This window comes from Phacochoerus africanus, chromosome X, assembly GCF_016906955.1.
Source record: "Phacochoerus africanus isolate WHEZ1 chromosome X, ROS_Pafr_v1, whole genome shotgun sequence".
NCBI lineage: Eukaryota > Metazoa > Chordata > Mammalia > Artiodactyla > Suidae > Phacochoerus > Phacochoerus africanus.
In genome coordinates, this window is record NC_062560.1 from 91,604,276 (window position 1) to 91,632,137 (window position 27,862).

At 36.1% G+C, this 27,862-nt stretch overlaps 1 protein-coding gene across 2 annotated transcripts in view; it reads right to left on the reverse strand.

Moving 5' to 3' along the window:
- Positions 1-22,717: 22,717 nt before the first annotated feature.
- RBM41 (RNA binding motif protein 41) overlaps positions 22,718-27,862 on the reverse strand; it is a 61,912-nt gene continuing 56,767 nt past the window's right edge. For both annotated transcript variants that reach the window (XM_047764802.1, XM_047764804.1), the window contains one exon: positions 22,718-27,809. In XM_047764802.1, coding sequence (XP_047620758.1) covers positions 27,646-27,809 — 164 coding nt within the window. In that variant the 3' untranslated portion in view covers positions 22,718-27,645. The remainder of the gene's footprint in view (positions 27,810-27,862) is intronic.

Here is a 27,862-nt window from a genome sequence, read left to right on the forward strand (position 1 = left end):
GGATGTACCATTGTTAATAGAACCAGTTTTGGGGTAAGAAGTATACCAAGAGTTCTGTTTTGTATAAGCATACATAAACGTGCCTTTTAGACATCCACTTGGAGATGTCATGTATGCAGATGTATATACAAGCCTAGAATTCAAGTGAGAGAACCAACCTGGGGTTATAAATTTGGGGGTCATCAGCATATGGCTGGATTCAAAGCCTTGGGTCTGAATCAAGTTATCTTAGTTTTTTTTTTTTTTTTTTTTCTTTCTGCCATTTCTTGAGCCGCTCCCGCAGGATATGTAGGTTCCCAGGCTAGGGTTCAAATCGGAGCTGTAGCTGCTGGCCTACACCAGAGCCACAGCAACGTGGGATCTGAGCCACGTCTGCGACCTACACCACAGCTCACGGCAACACCGGATCCTTAACCCACTGAGCGAGGCCAGGGATGGAACCTGCAACCTCATGGTTCCTAGTCAGATTCATTAACCACTGAGCCACGACAGGAACTCCAAGAATCAAGTTATCTTAGAATGACTGCATATTGACAAGAGTTCTGTGGTACATACACCTGGGGAAATCCAACATTTAGGGATGTGAGAAGAGGAAGAAAATTCAGCCAGCAAAATAAATAGCGAACAAGCAGCCCGTGAGGGAGAAAGGAAATTAAGAGCAAGGTATCACAGAAGACAAGTGAAGAAACTGTTTTAAAAAGAGGGAGTGATTTGAGTTCTCCCTGTGGCGCAACAGATCTGCAGCATCTTGGGAGCGCTGGGTCTCAGGTTCGATCCCCAGTCTGGCACAGTGGTTAAGGATCCAGTGTTGCCACACCTGGGGCTTAGGTTGCGACTACAGCTTAGATCTGACCCATAGTCCAGGAACTCCATATGCCGCAGGGTGGCCAAAAAAGAAAAAAAAGAAAAAAGAGGGATTGATCAACTGTGCTGAATGTTGCTGATAGGTTAAGTAACATAAGGGCAAAAAGATGATTGTTGCACTTGGCAACTCATGACCCAAATAAGAGCTGTTTCAATAGAATGTTAAGGCCAAAAGTCTGGTTAATATTAAGGAGAAAAAAATGGGGATAAATAAGTATGAACGCTTTGGGGTTAATTTTACTGTTAAGGGGAGCATATAAATGGATCATAGCTTGGAGGGCATTCAGGGGTCAAAGGAGTGTTTATTTTTAAAGATAAGATTATATCATTTACTTATACAAAATGTTTAGCACAGTAATGGTAGGTAAATTGTTATGTTTACTATTATTATCTCAGTATAAGAATCCTTTGAACCTTTTTATAGTAGTCTAGGTAATTTTAGGACTTTTAATATTCATGATTAAGTTTGGGCCAAAAAAGAAAGTCAAATTCTTGGAACAAGAAATTCAGAATTTGGTGAGTATACTTGTGGTGACAGACTGTTCTACTCACTATACACAAGCACATCTTACAAGAGACCAAAAGGCTTCCATAGTTTCCCAGATGTTACAGGAGACATAACTTTTAGTGTGCAAGCTTCTCACTAGAAATACAGTGGGTAAAGGGAAAGACATTGAGAATTGGTTAATGTGTCAAGTATATACTTTCATTCACTAATTCAATAATTATTTCTTAAGCAGCTATGTGCCAAACCCACTATTCCAGGTGTTTGGAACATAGCAATTAAAAAAACATAATATTTCTATTTTCTTGGAGGTTATAGTCTAATGGGGGCAATAGACAAACAAATATGCCAAATAATTGGGAAGATAATTTCACATAATGTTGTGTGGCATAAAGGATGTACACAGGGTAATGAGAAAGTGATTAAGAGTAGAGTGGGTGGGATTCTATTTAAATAAAGTAATCAAAGGAAGCTTCTCTAAGGAAGTGAGATTTGGTGTAATAAAGGAAGAGCCACATGCAGATATGGGGAGGAAGCAATTTTCTAGACAAAGGAAAGAAAGCTCCCAATGTAGGGAGAAGCTTTGCTTATTTGTAGAACAGAAACAAGGCTGGTGTGTCTCCTATATAATGAGCAAGAGCAGAGTGGTAGGAGAAGAGGTCAGAGAGATCAGATACCTAGATCTGGTATAGGGCTTTGTAGATTATAGTTAAGGCGTTTGCTTAAAAAAATGTGTCAAATAAACATAAATATAATTTACCTTTATAAGAATTTTAAAGTGTACACTACAGGGGCATTTAATGCCTTCACAATGTTGTGCAACTATTACCCCTATCTAGCTCCAGAATATTTTCAATATGCCAAGAGGAAATCCTGTGACCACTGAGCAAGAATGCTCCATTCCCTCTTCCTCACAATCCCTGGAAACCACTCTTTCTGTCACTATAGATTTGCTTATTCTGGATATTTCATATAAATGTCATCATACAATATTTGGCTTTTTGTGTCTGGCTTCTTTTACTCAGCATAATGTTTTCAAAGTCCATCCATATTGCAACACATATAAGTAGTCTGTAGCCTTTTTGGAGCAAATGTTTATCCCTGAGCATGCACACAGTCTTCTAGATACCTCAATATATGTGGGAGTTTTAAAGTTCTTATCCATACCCTTTGTACCTTTTTCTCAACCCTTGCCTCAAATAGCTATATCTACTATATGCACTTTTTTTTTGTCTTTTTAAGGCCATGCCCACAGTTCATTGTGTCAAATTGGAGTTGTAGCCACTAGCCACAGCCACAGCAATGTGGGATCTGAGCTGTATCTGTGACCTACACCACAGCTCGTGGCAATGCAAGATCCTTAACTCACTGAGTGAGGTCAGGGATTGAACCTGAGTCCTCATGGATACTAGTCAGGTTTGTTACTGCTGAGCCACAATGGAAACTCCCTGCAGCTACTATATGCTTTTAAATGTCTTCAAAAATTGCCACTCAAGGAGTTTTCCTGTGGTGCAGCAGGTTAAGGATCTGGTACTGTCACTACAGTGGCTTGGGTTACTGCTGTGGTACAGTTTTGATCCCTGGCCCAGGAACTTCCACATGCCATCAGCAAGGCCAAAAATAATAATAATAATAAAATCAAAAATTGCCACTCAAGTTTAAAACCAGAATGAGATACTACCTTATATCAGTTAGGTTAGCTAATATTTAAAAAAAGAAAATAACAAATGTTGGCAAGGAAGTGAGCAAACTCTAAACCTGGTACCCTGTTGATGAGAATATAAAATGGTACAGCCACTGTGGAAAATAGTGTGTTGGTTTCTCAAAAAGTTGAAAATGAGTTACCATATGATTCAGTAATTCCTCTTCTGAGAATATACCCCTCAAATTTAAAGCTGTGCCTTGAAGAGTTATTTGTACACTCATGTTCATAGCAGCATTATTCACAATAACTAAAAAGTGGAAGCAATGCAAAAAATAGAATAGAACATTATTTAGCCTTAATAAAGGAAGGAAATTCTGATGTATGTCAGAACATGGATGAAGCTAGAGGACATCACGCTAAATGAAATAAGCCAGCCACAAGAAGGCAAATACTGTTTAATTTCACTTAAATGAGTTAATTAGAATAGTCAAATTCATAGTGATATGAAGTAGAATGGTGGCTGCCAGGGGTTGGTTGGAGGGAAGTATGGGGAATTATTGTTTACAGAGCTTCAGTTTTGCAAGATGAAAAGAGTTCTGGTTCTGCATGGTGATGATGATAACCCAAAATATGAATGTGCTTAATACTACTGTACACTTAAAAATGATTAAGATGGTAAATTTTATGTTACGTATATTTTACTGCCATTTTAAAAATTGGGAGAAAAATCACTGCCCAAGTGGCTACTCTAGTTCTGAGAATTTGGAGGCAGGGAATAGCAAAACAAAGGCAAGTCCCTTAGCTGATCCCTTAGCAAGCAATCTGTCAGGTCAAAACACAAAAGCACAACTCTTTGGGAACAACTTCTGTATTTCCCACTTGGGCACCAGTAAGCTGGCCATTCCATGGTTGTCACTGAGCTCTTGATTGGTGGGTGGTAGACGGGTAGGTAAAAATGCCAGAACAATCTCTTACAGAAACTCAGCAGCTTCTTTCTTCCTCAAGCACTACGCTGGTTGTTCTAAGTTTTTACTGTATTTCAGAGTTCCAAAAAGTTGATTTTGATAGTTTTTTCCAGCTTAATCATTGCGTTAGTGGAAGGATGGACCCTTGGCTTTCCCTGCTCTTCCATTTTCAGTGGCATCACTCGCAAGAGTTTGATTCTCTTTCTAATATGAAAAGTGATTAAAGAGTTTTAATCCAATTAGTTATATGATAAAATTTATATTTTAAATATTCTTCTCTTAAGACTTTGGGGACTGAATTGTAAAAAGGCAACAGTGGAAGAAAGGACACCAGTTAGGAAGCTTACATAATATTCTATCCATTTATGGATTGGTCTAGGGTGAATTGGATTAGTAGTAAAATTGGACAGAAATGGGTGATTCTTGGTATATTTTTGAAATTGACTTTTGGAAGTAATCTCCAGGATTGCTTATGAATATATGTGGGAAGTGAGAGGAAGGGAGGAATGAAGAACATACTTAGAACTTGGATGGCAGTACCATTTACTAACAAGGGTAAGACTAGAAAAATGATAGGTTGAGGGAAGTAAATATTCAAGTCTTCTATTTTTGACATGTTACATTTGAGATAGCTTTAGACATTCAAGTGGCCTTGTCAGGGAGTTAGTTGGATATAAGAATCTGGAGCGCAATAGAAAGGTCTAAGCTGGAAATAAACACAGTAGATTTGTTAGTCATGAGCCTATAGATAGTAATGTAAGCCATGAAACTAGTTGAGAGCTTTCAGTGAAAGAGAAAAGTCAGAAAAGATCAGGCTACAGAGGGAAATCTGGGGCAGTATAACATTTACAGAGGCAGAGAAGCAGCTCAGAGGAGACTGAGAATTTATTAGTGAAGTAGGAAGTAAACCAGGATTGTGGTGTTATAGAAGTCAAGGGAAGAGAGTGTTATATAGGAAATTCTGAACTCACGTCTTCTTGTGGACACAAAAAACTACAACTTCATAAGGAATAATTCCTTCAGAAAGGGACCCAAAAACTGGATGAACAGAGCCTCCATAACAAAGAGTAAAAGAACAGCATTGAGATGGGTAGAAAAGAAAAAGATATGATCTTGCCAAAGAAAAAACCCCACCCTCCAGCCATGGTGACCCATAATTTGGAGGGTTCACAAATGTACAGATCTTTTCCCTGGGGGAATGAGGGATTTGAGCTCCACATCAGGTGCCCCAACTCCTAGATCCTGCACAAGAGAGACAAGCTTCCTCCCAAATACCTGACTTTGAAGACCAATGAGAAATATGTCCAAAACAACTACAGGACTACAGGGAATAGAAAATTGTCTCTTAAAATGTCCATGCACAGACTCACTCAACCCCAAAACCAGCAAAACCCCCACCAGATTAAAAATTACATGGACCATAAGTGAAGGGGATCCACTTACTAATCTTGAAGCATCTTCCAGACAGACAAAAATCAGCTGAGATGCTAGATGGGAAGTAGGACACTGGTGGAAGCAATTGATGTGATCTCAGGCAACCTTGCTAATGCCAACACTGGTGGGTGAAATTTTGAATTTCTTCTTCTAAACTGTGAGCTCCAGTGGAAACATCCAGTTAAGGACATACTCTTGCATCTCAGTCAGGCCTCACAGCTAGCCAATTCATAGCCATGCTTACTAGTGCATGAAGTAGCCACAGCCAGGTCCTGCAGCAAATCTGGGGGCAGGTGTGCCCAGCAGTGAACCACAGCAGCTGTGATCAGGCCCCATGTTAGGTCCAGGGGCCAGTCCCACCCACCAGCAGACCTCAGCAGTTGCTACAGCCTTGCCACAAAAGGAGAGTAAATTCAGCCCACATAGGAGACACCTCTTCAGTGACTGGCTCTGGTGGCACCTGTGCCTGTGCCTCTGAGCCCCATAGGACATCTCCTAAATAAGGCTACTCCTTCAAGACTGGGAGAGAGAACTGATTTACTTAATACATAGAAACAAATACAGAGAATTATGACAAATGAGGAGGTAGAAGAATATGTCCAATAAAAAGACCAAGACAAACCTCAGAAATATAGTTAAATTAAATGGAGAAAAGCAATACACCTAATAGAGTTCAAAGTAATCGTCATAAAGATGCTCACCAAACTTGGAAGAAGAATGGATAAACTGAGTAAGAACTTCAACAAAGAGAAAATACAAGTGAATACAGAACAGAAGATGTAACTAACTGAAAAACACACCAGATGGGTTCATCACCAGACTGGATGAAGTAGAACAAATCAGTGAACAGGAAGACAAAACAATGGAACTCAGCTAGACAGAGAAGTAAAATGAAAAAAGAAATTAAAAAAGTAAAGATACCTTAAGGAACCTTAGGGACAGTATCAAGAAAAGACAACCTACAGATTGGGAGAAAATATTTGCAAACAATGCTACTGATAAGGGATTAATTTCTAAGATATACACATAGTTCATATAGCTTAATATAAACAATATATAATATAAACAAACAAACCAATCAAAAAATGGGCAGAAGACCTAAATAAACATTACTTCAAAGAAGACATACAGATGGCCAACAGGAACTTGAAAAGATGCTCAATATCATTCGTTATTAGAGAAAAGCAAATCAAAACTATAATGAGGTACGACCTCATACCAGTCAGAATAACCATGATTAAAAGGCTATAAATAATAAATGCTGGAGAAGGTCTGAAGAAAAAGAAACCCCTCATCACTGCTGATGGGAATGAAAACTGTTCCACCACTATGGAGAACAGTATGGAAGTTCCTTAAAAAACTAAAAGTAGAGTTATCATATGATCCTGCAATCCTACTCCTTAGCATCTATCCAGACAAAATTCTAATTTGAAAAGATACATGCACCCCAATGTTCATAGCAGCACCATTTACAATAGCCAAGACATGGATACAATCTAAATGTCCATCAATAGATGAATGGATAAAGAAGACATAGTATATATACACAATGGAATACTACTAAGCCATAAAAAGTATGAAATAGGAGTTCCCATCATGGCGCAGTGGTTAATGAATCCAACTAGGAACCATGAGGTTGTGTGTTCAATCCCCAGCCTTGCTCAGTGAGTTAAGGATCCAGCATTGCCGTGAGCTGTTGTGTAGGTTGCGGACGTAGCTCAGATCCCGAGTTGCTGTGGCTGTGGCATAGGCCAGCAGCTACAGCTCCAATTAGACCCCTAGCCTGGGAACCTCCATATGCCACTGGAGTGGCCCTAGAAAAAGGCAAAAAAGACAAAAAAAGTATGAAATAATGCCATTTGCAGCAACATGGATGGGCCCAGAGGCTATCATAGTAAGTGAAGTAAGTCAGATGGAGAAAGATAAATATTATATGATATTACCTATATATAGAACCTAAAAAAATAATACAAATGAACTTATTTGCAAAACAAAAACAAACTCACAGACATAGAAAATAAACATGGTTACCAAAGAAGATAGTGGATGGAGGGGATGGAGGAGGAGATAAATTAGGAGTTTAGGATTAACATATGCACACTACTATATATAAAACAGGTAAATAACAAGGACCTACTGTAGTACAGGGAATTCTATTCAATATCTCATAATAACCTACAATAGAAATGAATCTGAAAAAGAATATATATAGTATATATAATATATATAACTGAATCACTTTGCTGTACACTTGAAATTAATACATTATAAGTTAACTATACTTCAAAATTTAAAAAGAATAACATTCACATCATAGGAGTCCCAGAAGGAGAAAAGAGACACAAAGTGACAAAAAAATTATTTGAAGAAATAGTAGCTGATAAATTCACTAATCTGGGGAGGGAAACAGACATGTAGGTCCAGGAAGCCCAGAGAACTCAAAATAAGAAGAACCCAAAGAGTCATACACCAAGATACACTGGTAGAAGTTAAGGATAAAGAAGGAATTCTAAAAGCAGCAAAAGAAAAATAACTTCTTATGTACAAGGGAAACCTCATAAGGCAATCTGCATATTTACCAACAAAAACTTTATAGGCTAGAAGAGAGTGACATGACATAGTCAAAGTGCTGAAAGGAAAAAAACTTTGAACCAAGAATTCTCTACCCAGAAGGCTTTCAATTCATTCAGAATTAAAAAAGAGATCAAGAGTTCCTTGGGTAAGCAAAAGTTAAAGAAGTTCATCACCATTAAACCAGTTCTTCATGAAATGTTAAAGGGACTTCTTTAAGCTGAAAAAGAAGTGGCACTAATTAATAAGGAAATATATGAATGTAAAAATCTCATTGGAAATGGTAAATACGTAATAAATGTAGTGGACCAATCACATACAAAGCAAATATAAAGGTTAAAAGACAAAAGCAGTAAAATTAACTAAATTTACAATTACTTAAGAAATGCATAAAATAAAAAGATGCAAAATGTGTCAGTGAGAGTATTAAATGTAGTGGAAGGAGAAAAAGAATTTAAGCCTTGGAATATATTTCAAATTTAAATTGCTCTCAACTTAAAACAGGCTGCTATTTACATAGGATGTTATATGTGAACCTCACAATAGCAACAAGGAATAAAACCTTATAGTAAAAACACAAAAGAAAAATGAGAAAGAAATATAAACACAACACCAGAGAAAACAACCTAATCACAAAGGAAGAAAGAGAAAAAGAAAGAAACAGAGAAGAACTACAAAAACAACTAGAAAACTGTTAAAAAAAATGGCAATAAGTACACATCTACCAATAATTACTTTAAATGTAAATGGGCTAAATTGGCCAATCAAAAGATAAAGTGGCTGAATGGATTAAAAAAATGAGACCCCCTCTATACAAGAGACTCAACTGAGAAGAAAGGACACACAGATTGAAAGTGAAGGAATGGGAAAAGATATTCTATGCAAATGGAAATAAAAAGAAAGCCATATAAGCTATACTTACAACAGACAAAACAGACTTTAAAACAAAGACAGTAATAAAAGACAAAGAAAGCTGTTATGTAATGATAAAGGGATCAACCTAGCAAGAAGATAAAACATTTATACGTATAGCACTCAACAGAGGAGCACCAAGATATAAAAAGCAAATACAAACTAACTTAAAGGAGAATTTAAAGCAATAGAGTAATAGCAGGGGGCTTTAACATCCCACTTATATCAATAGGTAGATCATAGGGACAGAAAATCAATAAGGAAACATCAGACCTAAATGACATATCAGAGCAAATTGTCATAATAGATATATAGATAAATCCCATCCAAAAGCAACAGAGTATGCATTCTTCTCAAGTCCACATGAAACATGCTCCAGGATAGATCATATGTTATGTCACAAAACAAGTTTAAATAAATTCAAGACTAAAATCACATCGAGCATCTTGTCCAACCACAATGGTATGAAACTAGACATCAATCATGAGGGGGAAAAAAAACCCAGGAAAACTACAAAAACATGGAGATTAAACAACATGTTACTGGACAACCAATGAATAACTGAAGAAATCAAAGGATAAATTGAAAAAATATCTAGAGACAAATGAAAATGAAAATACAACATACCAAAATCTCTGGGATACAGCAAAAGCAGTGCTAAGATGGAAGTTGATAAATAAAATGAAGGAAATAATAAAAATTAGAGTGAAAATAAATGAAATATAGACAAAAGAAAACAATAGAAGAGATCAATGAAACCAAGAGCTCTAAAAGATTGACAAAATTGACAAACTTTTAGCTAGACTGACCAAGAAAAAAAGAGAGGAATCAAATAAATACAATTAGAAAAGTTAAAATTGATACCACAGAAAAAGGAAACATCATAAAAAGACTGCTATGAACAACTGTATGCCAACATATGGGATAACCTAGGAAAATGGATTAATTCCTAGAAATATACAACCTTCCAGGACTGAGTCATGAAAAAATAGAAAGTCTGAATAGACAGATTACTAGTAAGGAGATTGGAACAGTAATTTAAAACCTTCCAACAAACAAAAACCCAGTACCAGATGGCTTCATAGCGAATTAAAACATTCAAAGAAAATTTAATATCTATTCTTAAACTCTTCCAAAAAATTGAAGAGTAAGGGAACCTTCCAAACATATTTTACAAAGCCAGCATTAATACTAAAATCAGAAAAAGACACCCCAAAAAATTACCGGCTGATGTCCCTAATGAACATACCTGCAAAAATCCTTAACAAATATTAGCAAACAAAATCCAACAGTACTTTAAAAGGATCATACACCACTATCATATGGGATTTATTTCAAGGATGCAAGGATGGTTCAATATCTGCAAATCAATCAATACACATCACATTAACAAAATGAAGGATAAAAATCATATGATCATCTCAATAGATGCAGAAAAAGCATTTGAAAAATTAAATATTTATGATAAAACTCTCAACAGAGTGGTAGGTATAGATGGAATGTAACTCAACATAATAAAGGGCATATATAACAAACCCACAGCTAATATCATACTCAATGGTGAAAAGCTGGAAGCTTTTCTTCTAAGGTTAAAAACAAGACAAGGTTGCCCACTTTCACCGCTTTTATTCAACATAGAAATGGAAATTTTAGTCACAGCAATCACACAAGAAAAAGAAATAAAAGGCGTCCAAATTGGAAAGGAAGTAAACTAGTCACTATTTGCAGAGACATGATTCTATATAGAGAGAACCCTAAAGACTCCTCCAAAACAGTTAAAACTAATAAATGAATTCGGTAAAGTCACAGGATACAAAATCAATATACAGAAATCTCTGGCATTTCTATATACTAATAATGAACTACCAGAAGGAAAAATGAAGAAAACAATCTTATTAAGAATTTCATCAAAAGGAATAATAAAATACCTAGGAAAAAATTAACCAAGAAGGTGAAAGACATGTATGCTGAAAACTATGACACTGATGAAAGATATTTGAAGTCACAGGTAAATGTAAAAGATATTCCATGATCAGAAATTGAAAGAACATTATTAAAATGTCTATTTTACCCAAAGCAATCTACAGACTCAATGATATCCCTTGCAAAATTCTAATGGCATGGTTCACAGAACTAGAACAAAAAATTTCCAAAATTTATATGGAATCACAAAAGATCCCAAATATCCAAAACAGTGTTGAGAAAGAAGCACAAAACTGGAGTTTCTATAAAGCTACAGTAATCAACACATTATGGTACTGGCATGAAAACAGACACACAGATCAATGGAACAGAGAAGTCAGAAATAAACTGATAGATATGAGGACAACTAGTCTGAAACAAAGGAACAAGGAGCATACAATGGAGAAAGGACAGTTTCTTCAATAAATGGTATTGAGAAAACTGGATAGCCATATGCAAAGAATTAAACTGATCTACTATCTTACATCATACACAGAAGTTAATTCCAAATGGATTAAAGAGAACTTGCAAGATGGTGGAAGAATAAGAGGACGTGCTCACCCTCTCCCACAAACACATCAAAAAAACACATCTACATGTAAAATGATTCACAAAGAACATCAACTGAATGCTGGCAGAAGAACTTAAACCTCCAAAAAGGGCAAGAAACTCTTGACAGAAATGTATAGAACAAAAGAAAAAATAGAGAGAGAAAAGGAATCAGGATGGGTCTAACACTCCCATGAGGGAGTTGTGAAGGAGAAAGGGAACCTACACCTTGGGAAGCCTCTTACCCAATGGAAAGATCAGTGGAGTCGGAGGGAACTCCAATAAGCCAAGAAAAGCACAGCAGCAGATCTGAGACCCAAGAAGCAGACTGAGAGATGCACAGACCATCTGAACCACTGGCACAGACACCACAGACTGAGACACTCGGTGGGGGCTGGGCGCTGAGACTTAGTTTCCAGAGGTCAGTCCCAGGGAGCTGGCTGGGTTTGGTGGTGTGGAGACAGCCTAAGGGACTAGGGAGTGGTGTGTTGCTGGCAGGGGGAGTGGTACGCTAAGGGCTGGGGAGTGGAAAGCCACAGCAGAGGGAACTTGGGAGAAGGTCCAGACCCTTCAGAGAGGCAAGGCGCCACTGTTGGGAAGGGGAGAGGAGGAGGGGCAGGCCACCATAGAAAACTCCTTGGGCCCCAGTGTGCACATTTGCTCACTGGATCACAGAGCTGAGCACTCCTTTCTGGCTCCTGTGCCCAGCCCGCATGGATCTGGCTTTGCTGGAACCCTTGCACACTCCTGGCACCCACGCCCAGCCCATGAGGATCTAGCCGCACTGGCACCCTCGTGCGCTCCTGGTGCCTGCACCCAGCCTGCATTGATCCAGCCTGCCGGCACCTTCCCTTCCCGCACTCCTGGTGCCCACACCCTGCCCTCATGGAGCCAGCCCCGCCAGACCACCCTGTGCTATGCCATACTACAGTTTGGCTTCCCCAAATTCACGGAAAAAGAAAAACACAAGCACAATGAAGAAGCTCAGAAACCATTCCCAGGTAAAGCAATAGGAGAATTCACCTAAAGCAATCAAAAATGAAAAAGACCTCTGCAGTCTGACAGATTTGAGTTCAAAAGGGAGATAGTGAAAATACTGAAGGAATTAAGAGAGGATATGAACAGTAATGCAGATTCCCTCAGGAAGGAGCTAGAAAATATAAGGAGGAGCCAAGATAAACTAGAAAATTCATTTGCAGAGATGCAAACTGAGCTAAAGGCAATAAAGAGCAGAATGAATAATGCAGAGGAACGAATTAGTGGTGTGGAAGATAGAATAATGGAAATCACCCAATCAGGACAGCAGACAGCGAACCAAATGAAAAAAACATGAAAACAATATAAGAGACCTATGGGATAATATAAAGCAGGCCAATCTATGCATAATAGGAATTTCAGAAGGAGGAGAAAAAGAAAAGGGGATTGAAAATATATTTGAAGAAATTATGGCTGAAAACTTTCCAAATCTAAAGGATACTGATATCAAGATACAGGAAGCACAGAGGACCCCAAACAAGTTGAACCCAAACAGGCCCACATCAAGACATATTATAATAAAAATGGTAAAAGTTAAAGAGAGGATTCTAAAGGCAGCAAGAGAAAGGCAAAGTTATACGGGAACTCCCATAAGGTTATCAGCTGATTTCTCTACAGAAACACTACAGGCCAGAAGGGAGTGGCAAGATATATTTAAAGTGCTGAAAAGAAAAAATCTGCAACCTAGAATACTCTATCCAGCAAGAATATCATTTAAAATAGAAGGGGAAATAAAGAATTTCTCCAACAAACAAAAGCTGAAAGAGTACAGCAATATGAAACCCATTCTAAAAGAAATACTGAAAGGGCTTCTCTAAATTTAAAAAAAAAAAAGGAAAAACTAGGATGGAGGAAACCACAATTGGAAAGCAGTCACTTAAATAAGCCAGCGTACAGATCCAAACATGAAGATGTTAATTAAAAAAAAAAAAAGACATCAAAATCATGCAATGTGGGTAAGGGAAGTAAGAAAAAATAGATTCTTTTTTTTATCTTAATGATGTGTTTGAGCCTATATGGTTATCAGGCTAAAGTAAGCAGATATAGGAAAGTGTTAACATACTTTAAAAACAGGGCAACCACAAATCAAAGCCAAACATTACATTCACAAAAACTGAAAAGAAAAGTATTCAAGTATAAAACAAATGGAAACCATCCAACCAAAAAGAAAAGAAAAGAAGAAAAGAGAAACATAGAGTCAACTGGAAAACAAGGCTTAAAATGGCAATAAATAAATATCTTTCAATAATCACCTTAAATGTCAATGGACTGAATGCTCCAATCAAAAGACACAGTGGCTGATTGGATAAAAAAGCAAAAACCTTCCATCTGCTGCCTACAAGAAACTCACCTTAGGGCAAAGGATACATATGGATTGAAAGTGGGGGGATAGGAAAAGATATCTCATGCCAACGGACAAGACAGGAAAACAGGAGTAGCAATATTCATATCAGACAAAATAGACTTTAAAACGAAGGCCATAAAGAAAGACAAAGGACACTATTTAATGGTTAAATGATCCATTCAAGAAGAGGATATTACAATCATCAATATATATGCCCCTAATATAGCACCCAGATACCTACAACAAATGCTAACAGACATAAAAGGAGAAATTGATGGGAATATGATCACCCCACTCTATAGACAGAAAATCAATAAGGCAACAGAGATCCTAAAAGAAACAATACAAAAGTTAGACTTAATCGACATTTTCAGGACATTACCTCCAAAAAAATCAGAATATACATTCTTCTCAAGTGCACATGGAACATTATCAAGAATTGATCACCTATTGGGGCACAAAGCTAACCTCAACAAATTTAAGAGTATAGAAAGTATTTCAACTATATTCTCTGACCACAATGGCATGAAACTAGAAATCAACCACAGGGAAAGAAATGAGAAAAAACATACTACATGGAGACTAAACAACATGCTATTAAAAAACCAATGGGTCAATGAGGAAATCAAGAAGGAAATTAAAAAGTACCTGGAGACAAATGATAATGAAGACACAACCACTCAAAATCTATGGGATGCCACAAAAGCAGTGCTCAGAGGGAAGTTCATAGCAATACAGGCCTTCCTCAAAAAAGGAGAAAAAATCTCAAATTGACAACTTAACCCACCACCTAAATGAATTAGAAAAAGAAGAACAAGAAAAACCTAAAGTCAGCAGAAGGAAGGAAATCATAAATATCAAAGAGGAAATCAATAAAATAGAGATTTAAAAAATAGACAAAATCAATCAAACCAATATCTGGTTCTTTGAAAAGGTAAAGAAAATTGACAAACCTCTGGCTAGACTCACCAAGAAGAGGAGAGAAAAAACCTAAATAAATAAAATCAGAAATGAAAAAGGAAAAATCTCAACAGATACTGCAGAAAACCAAAAAAAAAAAAATATGAGAATACTAGAACAATTATATGCCAACAAATTTGACAACCTGGAAGAAATGGACAATTTTCTAGAGACTTACAGCCTGCCAAAACTGAATCAAGAAGAAATAGATCAACTGAACAGACTGATCACTAGAAATGAAATGAAATATGTCATAAAAACACTCCCTACAAATAAAAGTCCAGGACCAGATGGCTTCGCAGGAGGATTCTACTAAACATTCAAAGAAGAACTTATACCCATCCTCCTTAAACTTTTTCAAAAGGTTGAAGATGAAGGAACACTCCCAAAGTCATTCTATGACTCCACCATCACCCTAATTCCAAAATCAGACAAAGATACCACCAAAAAAGAAAACTATCGACCAATATCTTTCATGAAAATAGATGCAAAAAATTCTCAACAAAATTTTAGCTAACTGAATCCAACAACATAACAAAAAGATTGTACACTACCACCAGGTGGGATTCATCCCAGGTTCACAAGGATGGTTCAATATATGCAAATCAATCAATGTCATATACCACATTAATGAAAGAAAAGTCAAAACCCACATGATCATATCAATACATGCAGAAAAAGCATTTGACAAAGTCCAACAGCCATTCATGATCAAAACTCTTACCTAAGTGGGTATAGAGGGAACATTCCTTAACATTAAGCCATTTATGACAAACCCACAGCAAATAAAATACTCAATGGAGAAAAGCTGAAATCCTTCCCACTCAAATCTGGAACAAGACAAGGATGCCCACTCTCACCACTGTTATTCAACATAGTATTGGAAGTCCTAGCCACAGCAGTCAGACAAACAAAAGAAATTAAAGGCATCAAAATAGGAAGAGAAGAGGTAAAACTGTCACTCTATGCAGATGACATGATACTATATATAGAAAACCCTAAGGACTCCACACAAAAATTACTTCAACTGATCAACAAATTCAGCAAAGTAGCAGGATATAAGATCAACGTTCAGATATCAGTTACATTTCTGTATACTAACAATGAAATATTAGAAAAGGAATACAAAAATACAATACCTTTTAAAATTGCACCCCCAAAAATCAAATACCTGGGAATACACCTGACCAAGGAGGTAAAGGACTCATATGCTGATAACCATAAAACATTAATCAAGGATATTAAAGAATATGTAACAAAATAGAAAGATATTCCATGCTCCTGGGTTGGAAAAATTAATATTGTAAAAATGGCCATACTACCCAAAGCAATCTACAGATTCAGTGCAATCCCTATCAAATTACCCATGGAATTTTTCACAGAACTAGAACAAACAATCCAAAAATTTATATGGAATCACAAAAGTCCCAGAATTGCCAAAGCAATCCTGAGGAACAAAACCAACCAGGAGGCATAACTCTCCCAGACTTCAGGTAATATCACAAAGCCGCAGTCATCAAGACAGTGTGGTACTGGTACCAAAACAGACATACAGACCAATGGAACGGAATAGAGAACCCAGAAATAAACCCTGACACCTATGGTCAATTAATCTTTGACAAAGGAGGCAAGAACATCAAATGGGAAAAAGATAGTTTTCTCAGCAAGCATTGCTGGGAAACCTGGACAGCTTCATGCAAAGCAATGAAACTGGAACACACCCTCACACCATGCACAAAAATAAACTCAAAATGGCTTAAAGACTTAAATGTAAGACAAGACACCATCAAACTCCTGGAAGAGAACATAGGCAAAACATTCTCTGACATCAACCTTATGAATATTTTCTCAGGTCAGTCTCTCAAAGCAACAGAAATAAAAGCAGAAATAAACCGATGGGACCTAATCAAACTGACAAGCTTCTGCACAGCAAAGGAAACCATAAAGAAAACAAAAAGATAACTTACAGAATGGGAGAAAATACTTTCAAATGATGCAACTGACAAGGGGCTAATCTCTAGAATATACAAGCAACTTATACAACTCAACAGCAAAAAAGCCAACCACCCAATGGAAAAATGGGCAAAAGACCTGAATAGATATTTTTCCAAGAAAGATGTGCAGATGGCCAACAAGCACAAGAAAAAATGCTCAACATCCCTGATGATTAGAGAAATGCAAATCAAAACCACCATGAGATACCACCTCACACCAGTCAGAATGCCCATCCTTAATAAGTCCACAAATAACAAATGCTGGAGGGGATGTGGAGAAAAGGGAACCCTCCTGCACTGTTGGTGGGAATGCAAGCTGGTACAACCACTATGGAGAACAGTATTGAGGTACCTTAGAAATCTATACATAGAACTACCATATGACCCAGCAATCCAACTCTTGGGCATATATCTGAACGAAACTTTCCTTAAAAAAGACACATGCACCCGTATGTTCATTGTAGCACTATTCACAATAGCCAAGATATGGAAATGAGCCAAATGTTCATCAACGGATGATTGAATTAGGAAGATGTGGTATATATACACAGTGGAATACTACTCAGCCACAAAAAAGAATCAAATAATGCTATTTGCAGCAACATGGATGGAACTAGAGATTCTCATCCTGAGTAAGTCAGAAAGAGAAAGACAAATACCATATGATATCACTTATATCTAGAATCTAATACACGGCACAAAGGAACCTTTCCACAGAAAATCATGGACTTGGAGAACAGACTTGTGGTTGCCAAGGGGGAAGGGAAGGGAGTGGGGTGGATGGCGAGCTTGGGGTTACTGGATGCAAACTATTGCCTTTGGAATGGATTAGCAATGAGATCCTGCTCTGTAGCACTGGGAACTGTGTCTAGTCACTTATGATGGAGCATGATAATGTGAGAAAACAGAATGTGTACATGTATATGTAACTGGGTCACCATGCTGTACAGTAGAAAAAAATTGTATTGGGGAAATAATTTAAAAAATTAAATTAAATTAAAAAAACAAAAACCCAAAATGGATTAAAGACTTGAATGAAAGATCTGAAACCATAAAATTCCTAGTAGAAAGCAAACATAGGTGGTAACCTCATTGACATCAGTCTTAGTGACGGCTTTTGGAGCTGACTCCAAAGACAAGGGAAATGAGCAAAAATTAACAATTGGGACTACATCAAACTAAAAAGCTCTGCACAGCTGAGCATATCATCATCAAAATGAAAATGGAACCTAATAAATGGGAGTAGATACTTGCAAATCATATATCCAATAAGGAGTTAATATCCAAAAAGAACTAATATAACAAGAAATAAAACAATCCAATTTAAAAATGGGCAGAGGGTCTGAATAGACATTTTTCCCAATGGGCACATGAAAAGATGTTCAACATCACTAAGTATTAGGAAAAACCAAATCAAAACCCCAATGTGATATCACATCACACCTGTTTGAAAGGCTATTATTGAAAAGACTAGAAATAAAAAATGTTGTCAGTTTCCTAGTGGCTCAGGGGGTTAAGGATCTGGTATTGTCACTGCCGTGGCTCTGGTTGCTGCTGTGATGTGAGTTCAATCCCTGGCCCAGATATTTCTGCGTGCTGTGGGTATAGCCGAAAGAAAGAAAGAAGGAGAGAGAGAGAGAGAGAGAGAGAGAGAGAGAGAAAGGAAGGAAGGAAGGAAGGAAGGAAGGAAGGAAGGAAGGAAGGAAGGAAGGAAGGAAGGAAGGAAGGAAGGAAGAGAAAAGAAAGGAAAAAAGAAAGAATGAACAAATGTTGGAGAGGATGTAGAAAAAAGGGAACCTTCATATAGTGTTTATAGGACTATAAATTGGTGCAGTCACTATGAAAACTGCATGGAGATTCCTAAAAAAATTATGAATGGAACTACCATATGACCCAGCTATTCCAATTCTGATTGTTTATCTGAAAAACATGAAAAGAGTAATTCGAAGAGATAAATGCAAACCTAAGTCCACTGAAGCATTATTTACAATAACCAAGATATGATAACAACCTAGGTGTCCATCAATGGATGAATGGATAAAGAAGATGTGGTATATACACACAATGGAATATTAGCCAGGTGTAAAATAGAATGAAATCCCATTTGCAATAACATAGGTAGATCTTGAAGGCTTACGCTAAGTGAAATAAATCAGATGGCAAAACACAAATACTATATTATTTCACTCATGTGGAATCTATTAAAAAATAACAAACGAACAAACAAAATAAAACAAAAAAACCCCCCACAAAATTCATAGATACAGAGATCAGATTAGTGGTTACCAGATGGAAAGGGGGATGGACGGGTGGGTAAAGCAGATGAAGGGGTTCAGCTGTATGGTGATGGATGACCATTAGACTGTGGTGGTGATCAATTTCTAGTGTATACAGATGTCAAATTATAACGCTGTACACCTGAAATATATATGTATTTTAAAGAGAACTGTGTTTGAAGAAAGAGTGAGTGGTAAACTGCATTGAATGCAGCTGAGTGGTTGAGATGTATGAGGATTTGGCAAGATAGATGGGAGCGGTGTTACCAAAGATCTAGTAAAGAGTGATGCCTTATTGAAGTGGGTTTAGGAGTAAATGGAAGTGAAGACAATGACTATGGAGAACTTCAAGAAACTGTGCTGTGTGGAATAGAGACATGGAGCAGCAACTTGAAAATATAAGGTCCTGTCCGTTTTTTTTTTTTTTTTTTAAATAAATGGGACATACTATAACCTGTTTATATGCTGATGGGAATGACAGATTGATGATAAAGATTAGAGATTAATTACATGTGTTAAGCCTTGAGAAATCAGGGGAATCCAAAATACAATGAAGGGATGGCTTTTGACAGAAGCAAGGGTACTTCATTGTAATGATAATCATACATTTATTGAACTCTTACTATGTATCAGATACTATTAAAAACACCTCACAGGTACTCATTTAATCCTCAAAATAACCCTAAGATGTAGATACTATTATTGCCCTCATTAATTTTTTTTTTGTCTTTTTAGGGCCACACCCATGGCATATGGAGGTTCCCAGGCTAGAGGTCAAATCGAAGCTGTAGCCACTGGCTTACGTCAGAGCCATAGTAATGCAGGATCCAAACTGTGTCTGCAACCTACACCACAGCTCACCGCAATGCTGGATCCTTAACCCACTGAGCAAGGCCAGGGATGGAACCCGCATCCTCATGAATGCTAGTCGGGTTCGTTAATCACTGAGCCACAACTGAGAACTCTGCCATTAATTTTAAAGATGAAAAAACTAAGGCATTAGCAAGTGTAACTTACAGTCACACAGCTAGTAAATGATGAGAGTCAATATTTGAGCTTGTCATTGGATCCCACACTCTTAACCACAATGCCATACAGTCAATGGCAGAAGCTAGAATGTAGCCACAAATGTTAAGTAGGTGGTAGATTTGGTGATAAAAAGATGAGTTCTCATCTGATTGCTTTTATTTTCTCAGTGAAATATAAAGCAAAGATCCACATCAATATGTATAGATCAGTCTCATTCCTTTTCATGACAACATATTTTATCATATGTTTGTACCACAGTTTAATTACTTAATCAATCCCCTATTGAGGAAGTTTTGTTTCCAGGTTTTTGTTATTACAATGCTGCAATAAATATTCTTATACATTTATATATATCTTTGAGCATACTTGTAAGTACTTCTGCATAACAGACATCTGGAAGTAGATTTTCTAGATCTTCACGATAAATTTTTTAAAAGATAGTGCCAACAGTAATACTTGTTTATACTCCCATCCAATGTGTATGAAAGTGTCTATTTTCCATACTCTTGGAAATAGTTGATGTTTTCAATCTTTGTAATATCTGACATTCTGTCTGGTTAAAAAAATATAACACCTAGTGCCCAGATCTTGGTTTCTAAACATGATTTTTTCCAATAAAAGGAACTAGGGCACCTTATACAAACGGTTGATTCTAGCACTGGGGTAGGGGAAACAAGATGAGCCTGAAACATCTTGTGGTGCCAGAAAATAAAGAAGTAAAAAAATAGGGACATGTCAAAATGACACAGAAGCTTGGGCAAAGCTAGAACAATATAAGCAACAAAATAATGACAGTATTAGTATATAAGTCATAGAACAAACTAAATATCCATTAGTCTATGCTGGTATAAGTAAATGTGCAATAAACAGGAGAGAAGACATCTTCCTCAGAGATTTTCTTTTTTTTTTTTTGGCTGTGCCCAAGGCATGCAAAAGTTCCTGGGTCAGGGATGGAACCGGTGCCACAGCAGCAACCTGAGCCACTGCAGTGACAATGCTGGATCCTTAACCCACCGTGCCAGAAGAGAACTCTATGAATTTCGATTAATACATATACATGAAAAGAAACAGAAAATCACCATTAGATAAACACCACAGTAGTCATTGTTACCATAAGAACCATTGATGAATGCAAACCTAGTGGGCAAAATATGATGAGAAATGGAATATTAGAATGGTCTCAATGTATTTTTTTTTTGTCTTTTGTTGTTGTTGTTATTGTTGTTGTTGTTGTTGCTATTTCTTGGGCCGCTCCCGTGGCATATGGAGGTTCCCAGGCTAGGGGTCTAATCGGAGCTGTAGCCACCGGCCTACGCCAGAGCCACAGCAACGCAGGATCCGAGCCGCGTCTGCAACCTACACCACAGCTCACGGCAACGCCAGATCGTTAACCCACTGAGCAAGGGCAGGGACCGAACCCGCAACCTCATGGTTCCTAGTCGGATTCGTTAACCACTGCGCCATGACGGGAACTCCTCAATGTATTTCTTATAAGATATTTATTAATAATAAAGAGGAAAAAAGTAATTTTACAGTGAAGAAGCATAGCAGACACTACCTTAACCAAGTGAACAAGGTAAACATCACTAGTATTAAGACATTTCAGCATCAGGCATATCCTGCTGTGATACAAAAAAAGGACACATCATTTCTGTGGTATTGTTTCTTACCAAAACATGCATAACCTCAATCTATTCATGGGAAAATGTCAGACAAACCCCAATTAGGGACATTCTCTAAAATAACTGACCAGCGAGAATTGTCACAGTTAGGGACAGATTTAGGATACATGATAAAATGCAATGTGGGATCCTGGACTATAAAAGGAAATTAATGGAACAAATGGAAAAAAAATCAAATAAGGCCTGCACGTTACTTAATAGTACTGCATCAATATTGTTTTCCTAGTTGTGATAAATGTACTATGGTTATGTAAGATGTTAACGTTGGAGAAAATGAATGAAGAATATATGGGAACTTTTCTATTATTTTTGTGACTTTTCTATAAATCTAAAAAGGTGAGGTTTGTTTTTGTTTTTGTTTTTGTTTTGCTTTTTAGGGCCACACCACAGCATATAGAGGTTCCCAGGCTAGGGGTCCAATTTGAGCTGTAGCTGTGGGCTTTCACCACAGCCACAGCCACATCAGATCTGAGCTGTGTCTGTGACCTACACCACAGCTCACAGCAATGCTGGATCCTTAACCCACTGAGCGAGGCCTGGGATGGAACCCGCATCCTCATGAATCCTAGTTGGGTTAACCACTGAACCAAGATGGAAACTCCCCTTCCTTCCTTCCTTTTCTTTTCTTTCTTTCTTTTTTAAAGAGAGCTAATTGTCCTAATTTGTATTACTACTCTGAACATTTTTCTTAGTTTATCATCATTTATATTTGTTTCTGTAAAAGTTTCATTTACCTACTTTTTAGGTGGATTATTGACTTTTGTGTATTGAGAAAACTATGTACATTGTATGTTAAGGGAATTAGCTCCTTGTATGTGGAAAATTATTTTCCAGTTTGTCTTTTGATTTTTTTATGGCAAGTTAGTGTGAATATGTGTATATAGATTTTTTAACTGATGACTTCTGCTGACCTGTGGGCAGAAAATAAGGAATAGTAATCAAGTGGCTTTAAGTCTACAACAGTAATCAAAAGAAAACTTTTTCCTTCCTCCATTAAAAGTTACATTTATTTAAACATTTACATACAGCAAAATTCATCCTTTTTGGTGTACAATTCTAGGAGTTGTGACAAATGCATACACTCATGTAATTATAATCCAGTTACAGAAAACTTCCATTAAAACAAATTCCTTGTGTACCATTTTGTAATGTCTCCCATTTTTAAGCCATCATCCACTGATTTGTTCTCTATTCCCATAGTTTTGTCTTTTCCAGAATATCATATAAATGGAATCTAACAGTAAGTAGCCTTTTGAGTTTGGCTTCTTTTACTTAGCAAAATGCATTTGAGATTCATCCAAGTCGTTGCATGTACATTATAGTTTTTATTGCTGAATAGGATTCCATTGTATGGATATATCACAGTTTATCTATGCACCAGTTGAGGGACATCCTCCATTTTTATTTTCCTCTATTGGTAATGGTCTGAAGGCCTAGTAAAGGGCAGAGGTGAGATTTTATATCCAACAAGAAGTTCCTTCTGAAAAGTCCATGCTCCTGGGTAACATGTGCAAGAGGTTACTTCTTGCCCTTTAAAGTGTATTTAAAATTGGAGTTAATCCTATGTGAGCAGTACATCAAAGTAATAATTGTTTGTCCTGAGTATAGTTAGATGATATCCTTAGAGCAGGTCTGACAAATATTCTGGAAGCCAAGTCACTGGCAGAATATTAAAATTTTCTTTATTTAAAAAATACCGGAAAAAGTAAAAATCAGCCCAAATGACACTTTAAAAATTTTATAAAGCAAAATTCCCCTTTCAGCCTATCCAATCCCACCTCTAAAGGTTCACAATTTGGTATGTATATTTCCTAACTTTTTCTAAGTTTACTCTGAAATATGTATATATACATATACCATACCCATACAAATGCTTTTGTTTATAAAAAAAGTATTCACATTATATACATATTTTACTTTTTAACCTAATACGAAATCCTGGACATCATACAGGTCAGAATGTATTCATAGATATACTCCCATTATTTTTAATGGCTGTATAGTATTCCTGAAATGGCTGTGCCATTCTCATACTGATGGACATTTAGGCTGTATCCAATACTTATGTGTGTGTCTTTATTAAAATATAAATCAGAAACCATAAAATTCACCCATTTAAAGTATACAATTCATGGTATGTAGTACATTCAGAGTTGTACAATCATCATCACAATCAAATTTTAGAATATTTTCATCAAGTTCTCAAGAAACCCAAACACTTCAGCTATTACCCCCAGCCCTAAGCAACTACTAATCCACTTTCTGTCTCTATGTATTTAGAATCATAATCCATACAGTCCTTTGGAGTGGCTTCTTTCATCTAGTATGTTTTCAGAGTTCTTCCATGTTATAGCATATACTATAAACGTTCCCTCCTCTTCTACTTTTTGGAAGAGTTTGTAAAGAATTTGTATTAATTCTTTAATATTTGCTAGAATTAATCTTAGAAGCCATTTGAGACTATGCTTTTCTTTGCCCATTTGATTTAGTAGTTTGTGTATTTCTAGAAATTCATCCATTTTATCTGAGACCTGATTTATTGGCATAAAACTGTTCATAGTGTCTTCGTAATTAAAAAAACATTTCTATAAGGTTGGTAGCACTGTTCCCTCTTTCATTTCTGACTCTAATAATTTGAATTTTCTTTTTCTCTTGGTCAATCTAGTGAAAGGTTTTGTCAGTTTTGTTACTTTTTATATAGAGCTAACTTTTGGTTTCATTGAGTTTACTATCTACTCTCTACATCATTTATCTAATTTTTCATATTTCCTTCCTTCTGCATGTTCTAGTTAGTTTCCTTCTCTTTTTCCAGTGTTTTAAGGTATAAAGTAAGGTTATTGATATGTGATCCTTCTTTTTAATTGTAGGCATTCGTACTTAGAAATTCTTAAGCATTGGTTTAGGTGCATCCTATAAGTTTTGGCATGTTGTATGTTCATTTTAAGTCACCTCAAATTAACTTTGTAATACCTTCTTTGACTCATTGGTCATTTAAAAGTGTCTAATTCTAATTCATATTTGTGTTTCCCAACAATCTGTACTGATTTCTAACTTCATTCCTTGTGGTCAGAGGATGTACTTTGCATGGTTTCAATCCACTTTGATTTATTGAGGTTTGTTTTATGGTATGTGACATGGTCTATCTTGGAGGTGTTTTAGGTGCACTTGAGAAGGATATATATTTTAGATGTGTTCTACAATTCTCTTTAAGGTCTAGTTGATTTATGGCATTGTTCAAGTCTTTTCGTCTGTCATTCATCTTTTGTCTAGTACCTAATTCTTCAACTCTTATTGTATGCTTTTATACTTCTCCATTTCAGTTTTTGATTCATGTATTTTGGTATTCTGTTGTAAGGTGCATATAAGTTTATAATTGTTACATCCTCTGATAGATTGATTCTTTTATCAATATAAGATGTCACTCTTGTCCTATAGTAACTTTTTTTTGTTTTAAAGTCCATTTGTCTGATATTAGTACAGTCACTCCAGCATTCTTATACTTGCCATTTGTCTGATATTTCTAACCTTTAACCTTCACCCTGTATTTTTGAATACAGTGACTCCAATAAATAGCATAGAAGTCTTGTTTTTTTCCAGTTTTATGATCTCTGCCTTTTGATTAGATTGTTTAATCCATTCATCTTATTATTATTAATGTAGGTGGACTTACGACTGCCATTGTACTGTTTCTTTTCTATATGTCTGAAGTTTTTGTTTCTCCATTCCTCTTTTTGGTTTCTTTCCCATTGAATATTTCCTAATGTAACATTTAAATTTCTTTAATATTTTCACTATATATATTTTAGTTATTTCCTTAGTGGTTGCTCTAAGGCTTACCATACACATCTTAACTGACTTCAACTATATACTAACTAAATTCCAATGAGATATAAAACCTTATTCCTATTTAAACCTATTCTTTTTCTCACTTTTTGCAGTATTATTGTTATTATTATTTCTACATGTTATAAACCCAACAATACTTCATTATATTTATCACTTAACATAATTTTATGTATTTTGAAGAAGCTGAGAGGTGAAAGAGCAAGTATAAATTTTTTTGCCTTTTTATATTAACCTTATTTCCCATTTCTTGTTTTCTTCATTTGTTCTTATGGATTTAAGTTACCATCTGGAGTAATTTCTTTAGTCCAAAATAGCTTTGTTTCTACCTACTTCCTTTGTCTTGTTATTGGTAAATATATTACAGCTTTATATGTTATAGATCCAACAATGCAACTAAAATACATATTGTTTTATAAAATAGCTTTCTAAATCAAGAGAAGGAAAATTTTTTTCGACTGTCTTTTTATAATTACATAATTACCTTTACCTGTGCTAATTTTTTGTATGTGTAGATCCAAATTACTGTCTGAGGTCACTTAATATTTCCTGTAATTCAGGTCTGCCAGCACACATTCTCCCAGTTTTTGACTATGTGGGAATGTCTTTAAATCATCTTCATCTTTGAAAGACAGTTTTACCGAACATAGGATTCTATATTGACAGTTTTTTTCTCTTTGCACACTTTGAATATGTGCTCCCATTGCTTCTGATGGGAAGTCACCTGTTAATCTTGAGGTGCCTTTGTAGGTGATGCTTCATTTGTCTCATGTTGCTTTCAAAAGTTTCTCTTTGTCTTTGGGTTTTAGCATTCTTATTATGGTGTGTCTGTGGATATCTTCTTGTTTATCCTACCAGGAGTTCATTGAGATTCCTGGGATGTGTAGATAATGTTTCTCATCAAATTTGGGATGTTTACAATCATTATTTATTGGAATATTTTTTCTGTTCCTGTCTTTCTCTGATATTTCCATTACAAGTATGTTACAGTTCTTAATGATTCTATACCCTGTTAAATTTTTAATTCTTTTTTTCCTTCTGTTCTTTAACCTGAATACAATCAGCACATTTAATCATCACAAACCAATGAGGTAAGTAGTAGTATTATCCTCAATTTTATAGATAAGAAAACTGAGGCTCAGATTAAGTGACCTGCCAAGGTCACAGAGTGATAAGTATGGCTAAGTTCAAACAGGTATGACTCCAAAGTTTGTACTATTTCCTCTGTATCATATTATCTTTCTAGTCTCCTGCAATTGGAGATTTAGGGCTGGCTGCCTCTCTTCTAGAGAGCTCTTTCTTCTTATCCCCCCTTTAGTATTCTTTGCTAGTATGTTCCTCTTCTAAAATTCATAGATCTAACCTCTAACATATATGAGATAATGATTCAATGTTTATTGCTTTGAATTCAACAATTACTCAATGGTAGCTAGCTTAAATGACTGTGAGAACATTAATATTTTGACCTAAATTCTTTCATTAGAAAAAATATATAGCTTTTTTGAAAACATTTATAACTCAATGGGGAAGTGTTCATTAAATATGTTAACTAGCTTATGAAAACTACTTACTGTTACTGCTGATAGTTCTCATTTAATAGCATTTGTTGAATGTTTAGGCCTGGGGTCCTGGTCATTTATTTACTAGATGAAGAAAGTTAGGGGCAAATGGCTCTATAAAATCAATATTTCAACATTTAAATAGTTTTTCAGTTCTGTATATATAGGAGGCAATCTTGGAAAGAATGTTATCTCTAGGGAAAAATAATTAAGACCTCATATAAATTATGAAGAATAAAAGAATCCTTGGAAATAATCCACTATAATTTATCCTGAGAAAATGATACTCTCTGTACCCTACCCTTCACATTCATTATATTGTCTATCCTATATAGTCTTCGATTATAGAAAATGTTTTCTACCAATTCTTTCCAAAAGCTGAAAGGGATCATCTTAGCTTTTTTTCCCTCAGTTATTCTTCTTCAATTCCAAACAAACTGCTATCTATACACAAATCCTAGATCCAAGATTCTCCTGTAAGAAAGATCTTCTGGGACTCACAATCTATCCATCTTCTAGCTACCACTGATTTCTGTAGTATTATCTGTAGTAGATATTAGAGAAACAGCCTGGAGATCTGACCGCTGCTTTTTGTTCTTTCCAAATTCTATCACCAATATTTTCCCACGTAGTTTATATCCATTTACTAGACGCAATGCTTGCCATGCTATTTCCTTATCTAAAAGAGAAAGAAAAACATTTTACATGTGGTTTAATAGTTCAATTCTATTC